Here is a 16,770-nt window from a genome sequence, read left to right as displayed (position 1 = left end):
TTATGGACCTCTGTGCATGTTCAACCAAATACGGAGGACTAGCATCACCTAGAGGTTATTTGTTAATTAGACCCAGGTCTTCTCAGAATGAAGTTAGAAAATACTTCTTCATGCAAGTATTAACAGAAATTTGAAATCCTCTTTGCAAATACCATTTAATACTGGACAAATTGTTAATTTTAGATCTGAGACTAATCATTGTGATTATTGTGATCTGAAGAAGGGTATCAACGCGAAACGTCACCTATTCCTTCGCTCCATAGATGCTGCCTCACCCGCTGAGTTTCTCCAGCATTTTTGTCTACCTTTAATAATTGTGATAGTCAGAGGTACCAAGTACAGTTTTGGTCTCCTAATCTGAGGAAAGACATTCTTGCCATAGAGAGAGTACAGAGAAGGTTCACCAGACTGATTCCTGGGATGGCAGGACTTTCATATGAAGAAAGACTGGATAGATTTGGCTTGTACGCGCTAGAATTTAGAAGATTAAGGGGGGGATCTTATAGAAACTTACAAAATTCTTAAGGGGTTGGACAGGCTAGATACAGGAAGATTGTTCCCGATGTTGGGGAAGTCCAGAACAAGGGGTCGCAGTTTAAGGATAAGGGGGAAGTCTTTTAGGACCGAGATGAGAAAAACATTTTTCACACAGAGAGTGGTGAATCTGTGGAATTCTCTGCCACAGAAGGTAGCTGAGGCCAGTTCATTGGCTATATTTAAGAGGTAGTTAGATGTGGCCCTTGTGGCTAAAGGGATCAGGGGGTATGGAGAGAAGGCAGGTACAGGATACTGAGTTGGATGATCAGCCATGATCATATTGAATGGCAGTGCAGGCTCGAAGGGCCAAATGGCCTACTCTTGCACCTATTTCCTGCACCTAAGTACTATGCGGAAAGAGGGGAAATGGAGTCAAGTTGCAAATCAACCATAGTTAGTTGAATGGAAAATCAGGCTCAAGGGACTAAAATACTTACTCTTGCTCCTATGTCACAATGGATTTCAATCCCTTATTTCAAGAGGTTTTGTTCTCCACTCACTAGTTGTCTCAGATGGAATTTTATATTTTTACAACTGGAAGGTTAAAGCATTAAACCAATTGAGATACGGTGTAGTAGGTAGTTGGTAGAGACACAACAAGTGGGAATGATTTGCTCAATGTTTAAGGGAGTTGGAAATAATTAAATTTCCAGGCAACCAGGTATATCTTTCTATTTTTATTTCATTTTAATTTATTTAAATAGGCACTATTTTTTTGCAACATATGCTGAAATATGTCCCTGATACTCACAAAACAAGGTATTTTTATTGAGCAGAGCGCTGGTTTGTGAACGGCCAGTTGCATGCTGATCTATTCCAGCTTCTTTAACCATTTGACAGACTGGTTTTGCTAATTAAATCCCAATTTACTTTGGATGATTAATGTTAATGTGCCGGAAGAGCAACTGCTTAAACATTGACCAAAAAGGGAAGAAACATGTATTTCACAAGATATATATAATTCTTGATGCGTTTAGTAAATTTTCATTGTTGCATTTTAGCTGTTCTGTGTTGATTAGGTGCCACGTTAGAAGCCTTAGCATGTCAAGCGTTAGCACCTGGAGATACATCACATGAACTGAATAAAAGTGCCTGCAAAAAATTGCAAGCTATCAGTTCTATTCTTTCCTTTTCTTTCATGAATCATGCCTGAGTTCATAACTGGTCATTCAAAAGCAGTTACATTTATTGTTAAATGCCAGCTGCCTCATTTTCAGCACCATAATCATAGACTTAACCATTGTCCTTTATACATGGAGGATTAATTTCTATGTCTAACATCCGATAACACACTAAGCTGATTTTGTGCAGGACATCCTGAGACTTATTATTGTGGCTGAGGGAAATGACCTTTCCATTCCTGCAGCTTCCTCTGGAAAAGGTCATTCAATGCCAGCTGAACCTCCTGCAAATCTTTACATTACAAAATAAAACCTAGTTCAAATTTAATAAATCCGATCCCGCTTTACTCTTGTCAAAACTGAATAATTTTTATGGGAAGACAGTTGTCATGTTTGGAAGTGGCATATGTGATTAGAGATATTAGATGAGATTATACATTTGCTTCTTGCTCTGACAGAAAGCTGCTTCACTTAAAGGGAGTGTTACTAAGCATAATGAAGTGGCTGTACATATGCCAAAGCAAATTACAAAGCTTTTGTGAACCTGTTGTTAACCAAAAGATCCCCGTAGCTTTAACCATGGAGTTCTAAACTCTGTGGTTGAAAATAATTTGTAAAACCTGAACCAATTACTGGACCCATTTGAATATTTCAGGCTCCAAATGACTATCAAATTCACATAGAATTTTAGCTTTGAACAGAAAATTGTAATTATTTAGGCTTCTTAATGTAGGAACACATCACAAAGCACTTCATGGTAAGATATACAAACAATGGCACTGAGAAAATAATCTTGCAGCATAATCCATCAAGCGCAGCTGGAAGGTGGACTCAGAAAACCTCGATATTCAGTTATTAGAAGTCATGCAACTCTGGTCCAGAATAATTACTTTCTATCCCATCCACTTCATGTAGCATTAAATGCTGATGATCCCTTATTCCTATAACTGCAGGACATAAATTTTACAACATATATTCTGCAGGGCAAGCTTGCTGTTGGAAAAAGAATGGATCTGCTTTAACGAACCAACTTTATTTCCATTTTGTGGTGCAATATAAACGCTCAATTGTTCCTCAGAATTATTACAAATGATTTGACCTTATCAGTCTTGTTGAATTTAGAGATTGACAGATTTTGTATATAAAAGGAATCAAGGGATATCGGACCATTGCAGAAAAGGCGGAACAAAGATGGAAAATCATCCATTGTGTTATTGAATGATGGAGCAGGCATGATACACCACACCTCTCACCCCTGCCTCTACTTCTTAAATCGTTCCCCGAAAGGTTACTTAATCAAGCCTCAACTTTGTGTAATTACTTCCATAACAGTTCCTTTGCCTGGATCGGGAACAGCTTCATCCAAGATTGCGAGGGATTGCAGAGAGTTGTGGGTGTAGCTCAGATAATCACACAAACCAGCCTACCTTCCATTGACTCCATCTACACTTCATGCTGCCTCAGAAGGCCACCAGTATCAAGAACAAGTCCCATCCCGACCACATCCTTTTCTCCCATTGCCCCTCGGGCAGGAGATACTGATGGCTGAAAACGCATATCTCCAGATTCAGGAACAGTTTCTTCCCCGCTGTTATCAATCAACGGGCCAAACGCAGGCAGGTGGGCTAATGTAGCTGGGCCGGTATGGTCAAGTTGGGCCGAAAGGCCTGTTTCCATTCTGTATGACTCTAAGACGCTAACTGAATAGTCCTCTCATCAGCTAGAGTGGTCCTGACCTCCCATCCACCTCATTGGAGACCTTTCTTTAATTGGACTTTTTCAGATTTTAATGTTACATCTTTGCACTAAACGTTGTAACATTTACCCTTTATCTTAGCCCTGCGTATGGTTTAATTGTATTCATGTATAGGAAGGAACTGCAGATGCTGGTTTAAACCAAAGAGAGACGTACAAAGCTGGAGTAACTCAGCGGGACAGGCAGCATCTCTGGAGAGAAAGAATGGGTGACGTTTCGGGTCGAGACCCTTCTGACTAGTTAGGGAAATGGGAATGAGAGATATAGACGATGATGTCGAGAGATAAAGAACAATGAGTGAAAGATATGCAAAAAATGTAATGATAATAAAGGAAACAGGCCATTGTTAGTTGTTTATTGGGTGAAAACGAGAAGCTGGTGCGACTTGGGATAGAGAGATGGAGGGAATGTCAGGGTTACTTGAAGTTAGAGAAATCAATATTCATACCACTGGGTATTCACCACTCATATTTCACTTGGGCAGCTTACAACCCATTGATATGAATATTGATCTCTACATCATTGTCAATATCTCTCATTTCACTTTTCCCTAACTAGTCTAATGAAGGGTCTCGACCCAAAACATCACCCATTCCTTCTCTCCAGAGATGCTGTCTGTCCCACTGAGTTACTCCAGTTTTTTGTGTCTATCTTGATCAGCCATGATCATATTGAATGGTGGTGCAGGCTCGAAGAGCCGAATGGCTTACTCCTGCACCTATTTTCTATGTTTCTTCTGTATTCATGTTTTCTGACTGTATAGCACGCAAACAAAAGCTTTTCACCGTATTTCAATGCATGCGACAATAATAAACAAAAACAAACAAACAAACTCTCTGGTCCAATCTAAGATAAGTAAATTTACTCCAGTAACAATCCGGAGACGACTACCTTCAAAATTAAGGGCTTTAATTAGTCTCATGCTACGCAATATCTCTTAGCAAACCTATTCCTAATTCTACTAATGTTGTTGGGTACCACATGGACCAGAACAACTGGATCCTGTTCTCCCATTCCAAGCTCTTATCCAGCCTCAACGTGATGTTCTTGGCCTACCCACTGTGCGGTAGCATAGCTTACAGGACTTCCAATCACAACTGCAAAAAGTGGTACATTTAGATAGGCAATAATTATTTCTACAAAGTTCCTTTTCATTCCTAACTAGAACAATCCCCAACAACAATGCTCCTTTGTCAGTATGTCCAACCACTATACAATGTCCATCATAGCCATCAGGCTGCATGTTCTTCACGTGTGTTGAATGAGGTCAAAGTTTGTCGAGCATTCATCTAGCCCCATGGCATACACCACAGAGAAGCAATAGAAAGCAAATGTTAAAATAATTATAATCCAGCAAGGGTGTGCATTCAGTTGAGATGATAACATTCCTTTCTTTGGCAAGGCCGCATTCAATTTATTGATTTGCTCCCTTTCTGTGCCGGCCCATTGTTGTGCCTGAAGGACCAATTCACCCTTTCATTTTTCTCATGGTAAACGTCAATACATGACAGGACCTATTAGGCAGATGTGCAAGACCATTATGTGTGCCTAATGAACTATTTCATTCAAAAAACAGTGGGTGGAGAATTAGTATTGGTGTCTTTCATTTATTATTTGTTACAATTGGTTAAGTGAACCTTCAAACCATGGGAGCATCCCAACATAAGATTATGTTACATATTGTAAGTAGCAGAGAAACTGACCATTCAGCATTAACAGTCCTTGCCATATTAATATCATTTGAGTTTCCTTAATCACCCCTCACATATTTGACCAGCCTCCCCGTAAAAGCATCAATACAATTCACTTACACCAATCCCTGTGAAAGCCAATTCCACAGGCTATCAACAGATTTAATGATTTCAAAGATGTTGGTTAGGTCACCCATAGCCTTTTCTCAAAAGAAAGGTGAACCAGTTTGTTTGTCCTTTCCTGATGGGCATGTACTTACACTTCAGGCATCATCCCTGTAAAGATGTTTTGCACTTTCTCCAGTGTTCTACATCCTTTTTACAATATACTATGCAATATAACTAATGTCCATATCAGTTTAGGATAGGTATTCTATGTTTCAATGCTATCTCATGAGAAATAAATAGTGGCATTGACCATCATACCCTGCAACCAACCCTCCACCCCCTACTCCCCGTCCCATCCTGCATCCCCTCTAATTAGGTATTATCTTCAAATTTTGGAATTGTGTTTTGGGATTCCAGAATCTAAATTGTACACAGAGGGGGAGCACCGCCACCCACCTTATTCTGCTGTAAGAAGCCACTCTACGTTTTCTCCTGAAACCAGCCAGCAGCCCATTTTGTCACTAATCTCCTGACACTACCTTCTCTGGCCCCATGCATTAGTCTCTTAAATGATATCTTAGCAAATAGGTAAATCCAGATAAATAATTTCCACAACAAAGGATTTCTAAATATATCCCAATCCATCACATGGACCAGACTTCCCACTATTGACTCAATTTTCATTTCACGCTGCTTCAGAAGAGCAACCAAAATAATCAAGTTCAAGTTCACATTGATTGTCACATGCACCAATTGAGGTACAGTGATATTTGAGTTACCATACAGCCATAAAAGTAAAAAGAACACAATACACGATAGAGTTTTCAACATCCATCACACATCCATCACAGTGGAAGGCGATAAGTTCATTCCTCACTGTGATGCGGGAAGGCGATAAAGTCGTCGGGATGATCGAAAGTCAATCTTCCTCCGCTTTGTCCAAATCGGCCCCGTGGTCGGGGCACGATGTTGAACCCTCTGCACTTCTTCTTTGCCGCTACAGGGATAAGTCCGTGCCCGATGTACAAGCCCGAAGACTGCGTCGGGATGATCCAACACTGGCGACCCTCTTGAAAACTCCGACGTCAGCGATGGATCCGCGCCTGCTGCACTCGGTCACCGTCTGGAAAACACTTGGAATTCGGAAATCGAGAAAAGTCACATCTCAGTTGAGGTAACTGACTGAAAACAGTTTCCCCTAATTCCCCCCCACATAAAACATACCGAGAAACATTAAATCATACATTTAGACGCACTAAAAATAACAAAAAAGTCAAAAGGACAGACGAGCTGCTGGTGAGGCTGACGCTCGCGGCGCCACCCGAAGAGATTGTTCCACCCTAGTCATTCCTTCTTCTCCCTGCTCCTGTCTCGCAGAAAGTACAGCTTGATAGCATGCACCACTAAAGTCAGGAACTGCTTCTTTACCTCTATTACGAGGCTTCTGAACAGTCCTTCCACAACTTAGGGTACTGTTCGATTCACCTCCACCTCATTGTGGACATTGGACTTGGTCTATGGAACTGATGGTCTACAATACTGAGAACTATATTCTGCGCTCTGTATCTTCACCTTTGCTCTATCTAATGTACTTAAGTTTTATATGATTGTATTTATGTATAATATATCTGATTTGTTTGGATAGCATGCAAAAAACAACGTTTTTCACTGTACCTCAGTATATGTGACTAAAACTAAATAAATAAATAAATAAATAAATAAATAATGAATAAATAAATAAGCTGAAACCTAAACCTGAAATTCTACTCTGTCTAAATTTTCTGAAACAATGTCAAGCAAGGTGTTGCCTTTCAAGGTCCATTTTTTATAATACATACCTTTAATTTCCAGATATTCTTCTATTCACTCTATTACTTTTCTGACCTTCAAAGTTAATTCATAATTGAGGTGAATAATTTGTCTTTATGTGGGTATCAATTAAAATCACCTGGGATATTTTTCTAATGCACGTGTAGTAATGTCTCTGCTTTGTCTTACCTTGATTTGTTAAAATGCAAAGATGCAATCCACTGAAACCTTTCTTCTATTTTAAATGCACTGATTACTCCTTTCATTATCCATTTGTATGTCTACCCGTTCAATATCCCCGATAACAAAATTAAATAATTAAATATTTAAGAAGGGACTGCAGATGTTGGAAAATCGAAGGTAGACAAAAATGTTGGAGAACCTCAGTGGGTGAGGTTCTCCAACATTTAAGCAGCATCTATGGAGCGAAGGAAATAAGCAACGTTTTCGGGTCGAAACTCTTCTTCAGACTCCAATGTGGCAAAATAATCAAATATTTTGCCACATTCCCACTGTTATGTGGCGATCTATAATCCCCCTAATGAGCCTGTTCTCATCTGAACCTTCCCTATGTTGGTTGATCAGTAAAATATGTTGCTATTTGGTTTACATTTCTTGATAATTAAATTTCAAGCCTTCTGTTTGTTTTTAAATTTTCTCCTAATCTGTTCACATTCTTTCTTATTATGCATTCTTCTGTTGTACATGCAACATATGCTCCTTTCCTTGACTTCAATTGTTTCCTTAGATCATTATTCATCCAAGGAGACATGCAAAATGTTTAGTTTGCTCCTTCCTTTTAACAAAATATATTTTGGTTACACACTGTCAAACAGCAATGTCTGGCGAAGTGAGACCCGCCTTCAATGTTCTCCTCCTCAGAAGAAGAAGAAGAAGAAGAAGAAGAAGACAGCTATGCCCTGCTCCTTTTCAAATCCCCACTGTTGCACAATGTTCTTCAGGATGCAACTCACATATATCATTCCTGACAATCTCCCTGGTGAGTATTAAGGAACCAGGTAGCCCCCCTTCAACAAACTGATGGCTTTCTCTACCCTGTTGTTCTTCTATGCCTCATTGAAGCTCTCTGCTTGTGTAATAAAGCAAATTTGAATTGGGTATGAAAATCAACAACAAAAAACTGAGCAGGCTAGAAATAAGAAACAAAGCAGAAAATGGTGGAAACGCCCAGCAGGTCAGGCAGCATCTGTGGAAAGAGAAACAAGAGAGTCGATATTTCAGGTTCTGGTGAATAGTCTTCAACCTGAAACATTAAACACTTCTCATTCCACAGATGATGCCTGATGCTGCGAGTCTTCCCAGCATTTCTGTTTTTTGTAAAATCAATGTCCCTTGACGCTTAGAAATCTGCCTTAAATCTACTTCCTAGAATGAAACAGGTCTGGAATTGTTTGGACTATCTTAATATAAAGGCATCACGACCTCTCCCAAAGATTCTGATGCACACCACATGAACCTTTCACACTTATGCACTGACTGCACACTGAGTGAATGCGACCTCTTCTACATAATTTGAAACATCCCAGGTTGCTGTGATTATGCTCAGATTGCCACATATGTGCAATCCACAGCAATCTGCAGTCTGAAGGTAACCCATTTGCTATTTCTGCCACCCTCAAAGAGATTGAACCATGAAGCACATATTATTTTCCCCTTTCAGTACTGCAAAGGGCAGTTACCTTTGCAACTCCTTGGTACACTTCACCAAACACACACTTTCCCATGCAACCAATAGTGATGCAACACCTGCCCTTTCATCTCTTTGCTTCCCAATATCCGTAAACTCAGGCAAACTTTGCAGATGCAACAGTGATTCACTTGCTCTTCGTCCAGTCTAGTCTACTGCATTTGATGTTCACAATGTGGTCCCCTCTCTTGCCTGAAATTTTAATTGACCATCCCACTCTCATTGCACTGTTATAATGAGACCAAATGTAAGCTTGAGGAGAAATCTTCCATCGGACCATTTGCAGTTTTGAGGCTTAACACTGAAATCAAAAAATTCCAATAAATAAAGCTCTCTATGTATGAGCTATTTCTTCCACGGGTCATCTGTCTTCAATAATGGCTCAATTTCTGCGATTAGTGCGGCCTGCCAATTAAATAATTTCCTACTGCTCCACCTTTTGAAGCTTTTATATTGCTTATGGTTTCTCTCTAACTTCCCTTATTCATAGATTTTAAACTTGTTTGTTCATGTTATTGCTCTCTATCTGCTCTCATTAATCCATCACATCCTTTCTCCATAGTAATCCTGACCTCACCATCAGAGAGATTCCCTTTGCTCTTCCCAATTTTTCTGTAACTTAAAACTAACTTGTGTTGACTCCTTCACCGTCTGACAAAGGGTCTCCACCTGAAACGCTATCTCTGTTCCACAAATGCTATCTGACCTGCTGAGTATTTTCTGTGTTTAAATTTGAGATGCACATTAGAGTCCATGCTAACTATTGACATCACTGAGGAAAGGTGATTTTTCGACGCTTTGGTAAATAACCTGCCAGCAACCCGGCTTGTACATTCTTGTGCAGCCGAGTCAAAAACCATCGGGATCATCCCAGTCACACTCTGGAAGGGGAAAAGATACTGAATGTGTTAGCAATGGACAATGCTTGGCCACCGGGCCCAGCAGGGAGCTACTTAGGCTGTGTTTATTGTCGGTCTGGTCTGTATAAGCACTTCACATTAGCCATGAAAACTGAACCTATGTCAGCGGACCTTCTCTGAATTCAAAAGTCTGCTTTATTCCATTGAAAATGCCAACAGAGGATTACGTTTGTCATTGTGGTGATGACTGACCTACCTGCCCTTAAGGTCCAGTGAGTCAGTTACCCATAAGTAGCCCAAACTGCCTCAGAGAACTAGAGTTGCAAATGTCGGACCCAGGTCTGATTGGCATCAATTCTTTTCAATAATTTTTTCTCATCCCAACTCAACACAATTTTTCAGGGAGGAACAACATTCAACTCTGACTCTTGAACATTTTAATCTATGCTAACATTAACAAAATACTCCAGAGTCACTCCGTGTTTGTTTTCAGATGCAGGGTGTTCTAAAATAATAATGTACCACACCCATAGATTCAGAACATATAAAGCATACAAACAGATTCTGGGAAAAGAGGTAGGTATTGCTCATTCAACTTTTCCCCTCTAATTATAATTACTTTGCACACAATGTGCCAAGAAAAATGAAGTAAATTGATTGGGAAAACTCGTTAGTTTTAAGAACAACAATGCTTTGAATCTCAAGGTCAGGACGGGTCTTCTGAAAATCTCTGGAGAAATATGTCTCGTAGATGCCATAAGTGACTTTTGCAGTACCCACACTAAATTAGCATCAACTTCTGCCGGTTGAATGGAATTGCATTGGGACATTGCCCAAACAGTGAAGGAGTGCAGATAGGTATTTCATTGTCCACATTGCTAAGGGAAGAATTTCCTTATAATTTCACCACATGACTTTTGTACACCATGTAAATGATCGCCAGAGTTCATTGGTCTTCACAAACCACACGTGTAATCTGGGACCAAAAGATGCTAATAAATATAAGAAACATAATGCCAGAACAGTAAGCAATAACAGCTTCACTTGATACTGAAAACAAAGTTGGAAATTCATTTTGAGGAGTTTTTGTATACCAGTGATCGCATTATATCCTGTAAATTATTGGGTACAACATTCATATTGTTTAGTGCAAACACAAAATATTGCAGATCTGAGAAATCTAAAACAAAGGCCAAAACTGCTGGAAGGACTGGCAGCATATATGGTGCGTGAAAGAGGAAATGTATGCCCTCTGGAAAGGTGCAATAGATGAACCAGAGCATTTAAGCTTGTACCCTTTTAACCAACAATAAAGCAGGCAGTACAAGAATTATGAATGCCCACAGGCCATGCACATGTTGACTCAAATCATGCAAATGGAATTTGGGATGTCCACATCTGTGTGTCAGACACAAACAGAACAAAGAAGGAAATGTAAGCACTTGGTGGAAATTTCATTATTGTTTTGAAATTGAATGGTAGATTGTACAGAAATGTTCCTTAATTTTTAGGCCTAAGGATTACATTTCTCACTTTCATGGAAACAGAGAGTAAATAAGAGCACAAGTTGATCATTTGTCCCTTCTAACCTGCTTCACCATTCAATGCAATCATGGTTGACCTTCCTTCTCATTACCATTCTGGCTCTCCCTCAAAGCCTTATGTGACAAGTAATCCATTTGTCTCCTTCTTAAATATATTTAGCCATCATGGTCTCCACAGCCCTCTATACCAGAGAATTCCACAGACTCAACTCTCAGTTCTAAACATCTGACCCTATATCCTGAGCCTATGATGCCTAACCACATGCTGTCTGTTTAACCCCACCAGGACTTTGTAAGTTTCAACTCCTCTAAACCCTAGTGAAGAGAGGTTGAATCTCCACCACTGGCAACTGTGGCATCAGCAGTCAAGGATTTGCCTCACTAAAGCTCACTTCCCTTCTACCTCTTAGATTCCTTTAGATACTCGCTTAAATCTACTTCATTGATCAAGCTTTAAGCTGCAGCACTCATTTCACTTTATGTGGCTCAGGGTCAAAATGTGTTTGATTAAGTTCTTGTGAAGCACCTCGGGGGCATTTTACTGTATTGAAAGCCTTACGAATCACAAGTTGTTGTTCTACATTCTTTGGTTTAGCTTTAATACAACTCAGGAGTCCACAGTCAGAGATCAAAGTAGGCAGTGAATTAAGCTCTGGAATTCTGAACTGGGTTGGTGAGTAGCGTGACTGCTCAATTAGTCTTTCCTGGTAAATGTATGCAATATAGATTTTCATCTCCAGCAATAAAAGTGGGAGCTAATAGCAATAAAATTAATGATATGGATTCAGTATAGTCTGTTTCCTGCAAATGATAGGAACATAAACATATGAAAACGGGGCAACAATATTAATAGGTTTTAGTCAACACTTACCGTAGAATGGGTAGTTATATTTGTACCCAATAGTTTGCAATGACTTACCTTTTTAGTTCAGCAATAAGCAGAGCTGTACAAGGGATTCCCAGAGTCATCAATGAAATGTTATTGATTGCTGGCTTCACGAATGCAAGACACGTGGTCACACCGGATAGAATGCCAACAGCAGCCTTAAATCGACTCCTAAAACAAGAATCAGATATTATAGAATACCTCTTCTCCATGTGAATGTAAACACCCTCTAGATGTAGGTATATCCCTTTGGTCTGTGTATATTGTGTCAACAGATTCTTGATAGCATGACTAGCTTTATTGTTGCCTACTTACAGCCTGACAACAAATATTTTTCAGCAACATAAGGGTGCCTTGTCAATTGAATCTCCATTCACAGTTTATTGTAGTTAAAAGAAAGTCTTCAAAGATAATGGAATGAGAATGGATTTATTTAAATATCTAACATAGCCACAGAGGAAGGGTAACACCACAAACCAAAGGCAGTGACCTAGATAGAATTGGATCATTAACAACTAACTACAGGGGAGTCAGGTGGGGAAATTAATAGGATATTAATTTGCATATTTAAGAAGAACACTGGCTATTAGACACATACTGTTTATCCATTAGCAGGCCTTTCTTAAAACTGCTTTAGGTGGGTGTTTAAGGCGCCTTCCACTCTAATAATCAAATGTCAATTTCCAACAGGAAACAAGCAGTCAGCAACAGTTGAAGTTTGTCTTCAAAGATGAACAATGGAAAGTGAGGCTCTGTTGGCCCGAGAATATCAGATGTTTGCAGCGAGAGAATAATTCTGAGGAATGAATAAACTAAATAATCATGCTTCACTCTCTTTGATTAGCATCAGGTTCCTGATATCTCCAAAGTTCTTCTATAAAAGGACCTCAAAAATCACATAGGTACAAATATTCTTAGAGTTAGAAAATATATTCATTTATTTCATCACTTTGACCAGCAACCTTGGCTGAGCACAGATGCAAGTGAACTAATTTGAAAACCTTCTGCATTTCAGTCTGCAACAAATGTTACATCAGAGCCATCTGTTCTCAAGATGATAATATCAGCATGATGACGATCTAACTGGAAAGAACTGATGTGATTAAACCCTGAAAATAAGATAACAACTTTTAAAGAATATGCACTCTTCATCAATGGTTTAATCACTTTATTATTGTCTTGTGAACCGAGATACAGTGAAAAACAATGAATTGCATTATCTATGGTATGAATTGCACTGCAGCAAATCATACTATAGACGAGTACAATCATAACATACATCAGTACAACAGGTAGTGCAAAATGAGAAAAGAAACAGAAAGCCAGTGGCATTTCCAACATGGTAAGAGTTTTCAAACACAAAAACAGTAATGCAGCACCATAGATACTTAACAAAAATCTAGTACACAGAATTAGGAGAAAACCTCTTCAGCGCAAAAACATTTGGTAAAAGCCTGGTATTATTTCAGGAATTACACTGTTAAACTGTTAGAGATTTTCACATAAATAAACATATACTTATATCCTGTCATATTTTTCCTGGGGTAAAAATAGTATGTCTTAAATGGAAGAGTGTACGTACGATATTTTACCTAACTGAAATGGTAGTAATTTAACGACTTTAAATTGATTCTCCTGACTATTACTGTTTATAGCTTTGATGTGCAACAAATGAGGGAGGCTTCCTATGCCACTTTTAGTTAGAGCTCAAGTTTCTAAAAGTATTTGTTCCTGATAAGTTTGCGGTTTTTCCCTTCCCCCTTAATATTTTATGATATCACTCTCAAGTAGAGACCTATTTATATATTTGTTTTAATATCTGCAATTGCAATGAATAGTACTCATTAGAAAATGTATCACAAGGGCAGTAACCAGTAGCCTGTTTAGCATTCATCTAATTTGGATGTAGTAGAAATGATAAAGAAAAGAGCAGAAATTTTCACTTGTCGCATACATGAGTGACTATTGATTCAATGCATTCACAAACATTGGAATTTGGGTTTAAATTGGGTCAGATCACTTCCATTATCCAACAACCACAAAAAATACCCAGCATGACATATTCTTACAGCAGGTAGTAAAGATAACACTTTGTCCAACTAACTTAATATCTGTCCTGAGGAAAAGGTTAACAGCTATTATAGAAAACATTATAGTAAGGAATTCAGAAAAATTCAAGGTACGCAGGTAGAGTCAACATAATTCTCTGAAAGGAAAATCATGCTTTAACAATTTATTGCAGTACATAGAATAAATAACTTTTAAAAATAGAGATAAAGAAAATCAGGAAGATGTATGATACTTGGATTCCCAGAAAGCATTTGATAAGGCGCCATGTCAAAGCTTACTATGGAAAACAAAAGCTCATGCTGTAGGAATACTATATTGGCATGGGTAGAAGATTGACTGGCTAATATAAAACAGAGTAGGCATAAATGGATTATTTCTTCATTGACAAAATGTGACATGCTGCGTTTCACAGCATTGGTGCTGATGCCGCCATTTTTTTGCATTTCATATAAATAATTTGGATGAATGAACGAGAGGTATGGTTGCTAAGTTTGATAATGGTAAATATGTTAAAAAAATAAGCTGTGAAGAAGGTAAAGAGAAGCTACTGATATATATAGAAAGGCTAATGGAATATCGTAAATGAAAATATGAAATTGATTATTTTGGCAGGAAAAGTAAAAAGTTACATTATCTAAATAGTAAGAGACTGCAACACTTTCAGATGCAGAGTGATAAAGGTGTGTGTGATTTGTAAAGGAATAACGTGCAGATAGAGCAAGTAATTAGGACCGCAAACAGAATGTCATTATTTATTGCTGGAACAACTACATACTAAAGTAGTGGGTTATATTTCAGTTGCACAGAAAATTGTAGATACCACATCTGGAATAACGTATACAATAATGATCTCCTCATTTAGGGAAAGATATTCAGAACAGATTTACGAGAATAACAGAATGAACAGGTTGTCCTGTATTATTGCTCAAGCAAAGTTTGTATTTGCTGTAGTTTAGAAAAATGAGAGGTCATAGGAATCAGAGGGATCGACATGGTGAATGGGAAGAGGTTTCCTCTCATGCAAGAATCTGGAGCAACGATTCACTGTTTTAAATACCTGTAGTCTTTGGAACCCTCTTTTTTCAGAGGGCAGTGGAAACAGACTTTTTCAATACCTTTAAGGGAGAGGTAAATATATTCTTGATCAGCAAGGAAATGAAGGTATACTGGCCTTATGCAGAAAAACAGAGGTCACAATGAGATCAGCCATGATGGAGCATCGATGAAGTGTTCAGTAGCCTTTTCCTGCTTGTGATATATATGATCATATGTGCTTTCCATCAGCACTGACTGGTATCCATTGCATTTGAATGAAGATTGAGGCTTAACAGGTGGCTTAACAGGTGGAAGCTTTAAGACTGGAGACAATGGGGCGGCGCGGTGGCGCAGTGGGAGAGTTGCTACCTTACAGTGCTTGCAGTGTTTGCAGCGCCGGAGACCCGGGTTCGATCCCGACTACGGGTGCTGTCTGTACGGAGTTTGTACGTTCTCCCCGCCACAGCGTGGGTTTCTCCGATATCTTCAGTTTCCTCCTGCACTCCAAAGACGTACAGGCATGTAGGTTAATTGGCTTGATGTATGTGTAAATTGTCCCTCATGTGTGTAGGATAGTGTTAATGTGCAGGGATCGCTGGTCGGCATGGACTCGGTGGGTCGAATGGCCTGTTTCCGTGCTGTATCTCTAAATTAAACTAAACTAAACAATGCTGGGTGTTCAGAACCAGTGGCCCTGCTTAAGATTGTACAATGTAAGTCTGAGGCGGAGCAGCCGGGGACAGCTGAGTGACATGCAACAATAAAGTCACTGACAGCAGGGCGGGTGTGTTCAAATAGGAACATGTGCGGCAACTACTCTCGGCAACTTTTTCCGTTAACTTGTATTCTGACAAATCTCTACCCATTCATCAAGCTTTGTTGACTGACAAGCATAGAAAACATATTTTAATTAAAATAATATTTTGAAATGAACTGTACCTGTATAACATGCTGACTTTATACACTAACTTTTCATATTTTCATATTGTTCTATGAAGCAATCCCTTTACAACAATAATGACACCTTTATCTTGTTTACACTGACTTTTATATTACTAAAAGTCTGATCTTGACCGCTTTTGGCTCACTGTGCTGCGATTTCCGAGAGAACGCCGTTATCTACGGCCGTCATTTTTGGCCACCTCACTCAGAGCCCCCCTCCGCCTTCCGGGACCAGAGGATTTTTCCCATCGATGAAAAATCAGACAGATATTGATGTTTTTTAAAACATTGCCATTCTCTCTGATGCCCCTGCTGGAGGAAGGGGGAGGGACTATAAAACCAGGAAGTGGTGTGCCTCACTCAGTCCCTGCAAGATGGAGGAAGCCAGAGGGTCACATCTCTCTGAGCTCTGAATAACATTGAACACATGGCTACTCAACTGTGTGTGCCCTTAATGTGGTTTGAAAATGAAAATATGGTTGGTTTGAAGTAAAAATGCACTGCAAATGGTTGTTTGGGTTGAAGTAAAAATGCACTGCAAATGGTTGTTTGGGTTGAAGTAAAAATGCACTGCAAATGGTTGTTTGGGTTGAAGTAATTGGTGGAGAGGTGGAATTGGTGGAGAGGTGGAATATTGCGTCGGGGGACCAGCCCTCCCGTGTGAACATGGGACCCAATGGGTCCCACTTAGTCTAGTATGTAA

General features: G+C 39.2%; 1 protein-coding gene across 1 annotated transcript in view; it reads right to left on the bottom strand.

Annotated features, from left to right (window-relative positions):
• Positions 1–16,770, bottom strand: part of acer2 (alkaline ceramidase 2) — a 36,337-nt gene that overhangs the window by 5,984 nt on the left and 13,583 nt on the right. The window contains exon 4 of the mRNA XM_055632761.1: positions 12,054–12,191. Coding sequence (XP_055488736.1) covers positions 12,054–12,191 — 138 coding nt within the window. The remainder of the gene's footprint in view (positions 1–12,053; positions 12,192–16,770) is intronic.

The sequence above is a fragment of the Leucoraja erinacea genome, chromosome 3 (genome assembly GCF_028641065.1).
Source record: "Leucoraja erinacea ecotype New England chromosome 3, Leri_hhj_1, whole genome shotgun sequence".
NCBI lineage: Eukaryota > Metazoa > Chordata > Chondrichthyes > Rajiformes > Rajidae > Leucoraja > Leucoraja erinaceus.
The sequence above is the reverse complement of the archived record's forward strand: the minus strand, read 5'-3'. Positions and strand labels throughout refer to the sequence as shown.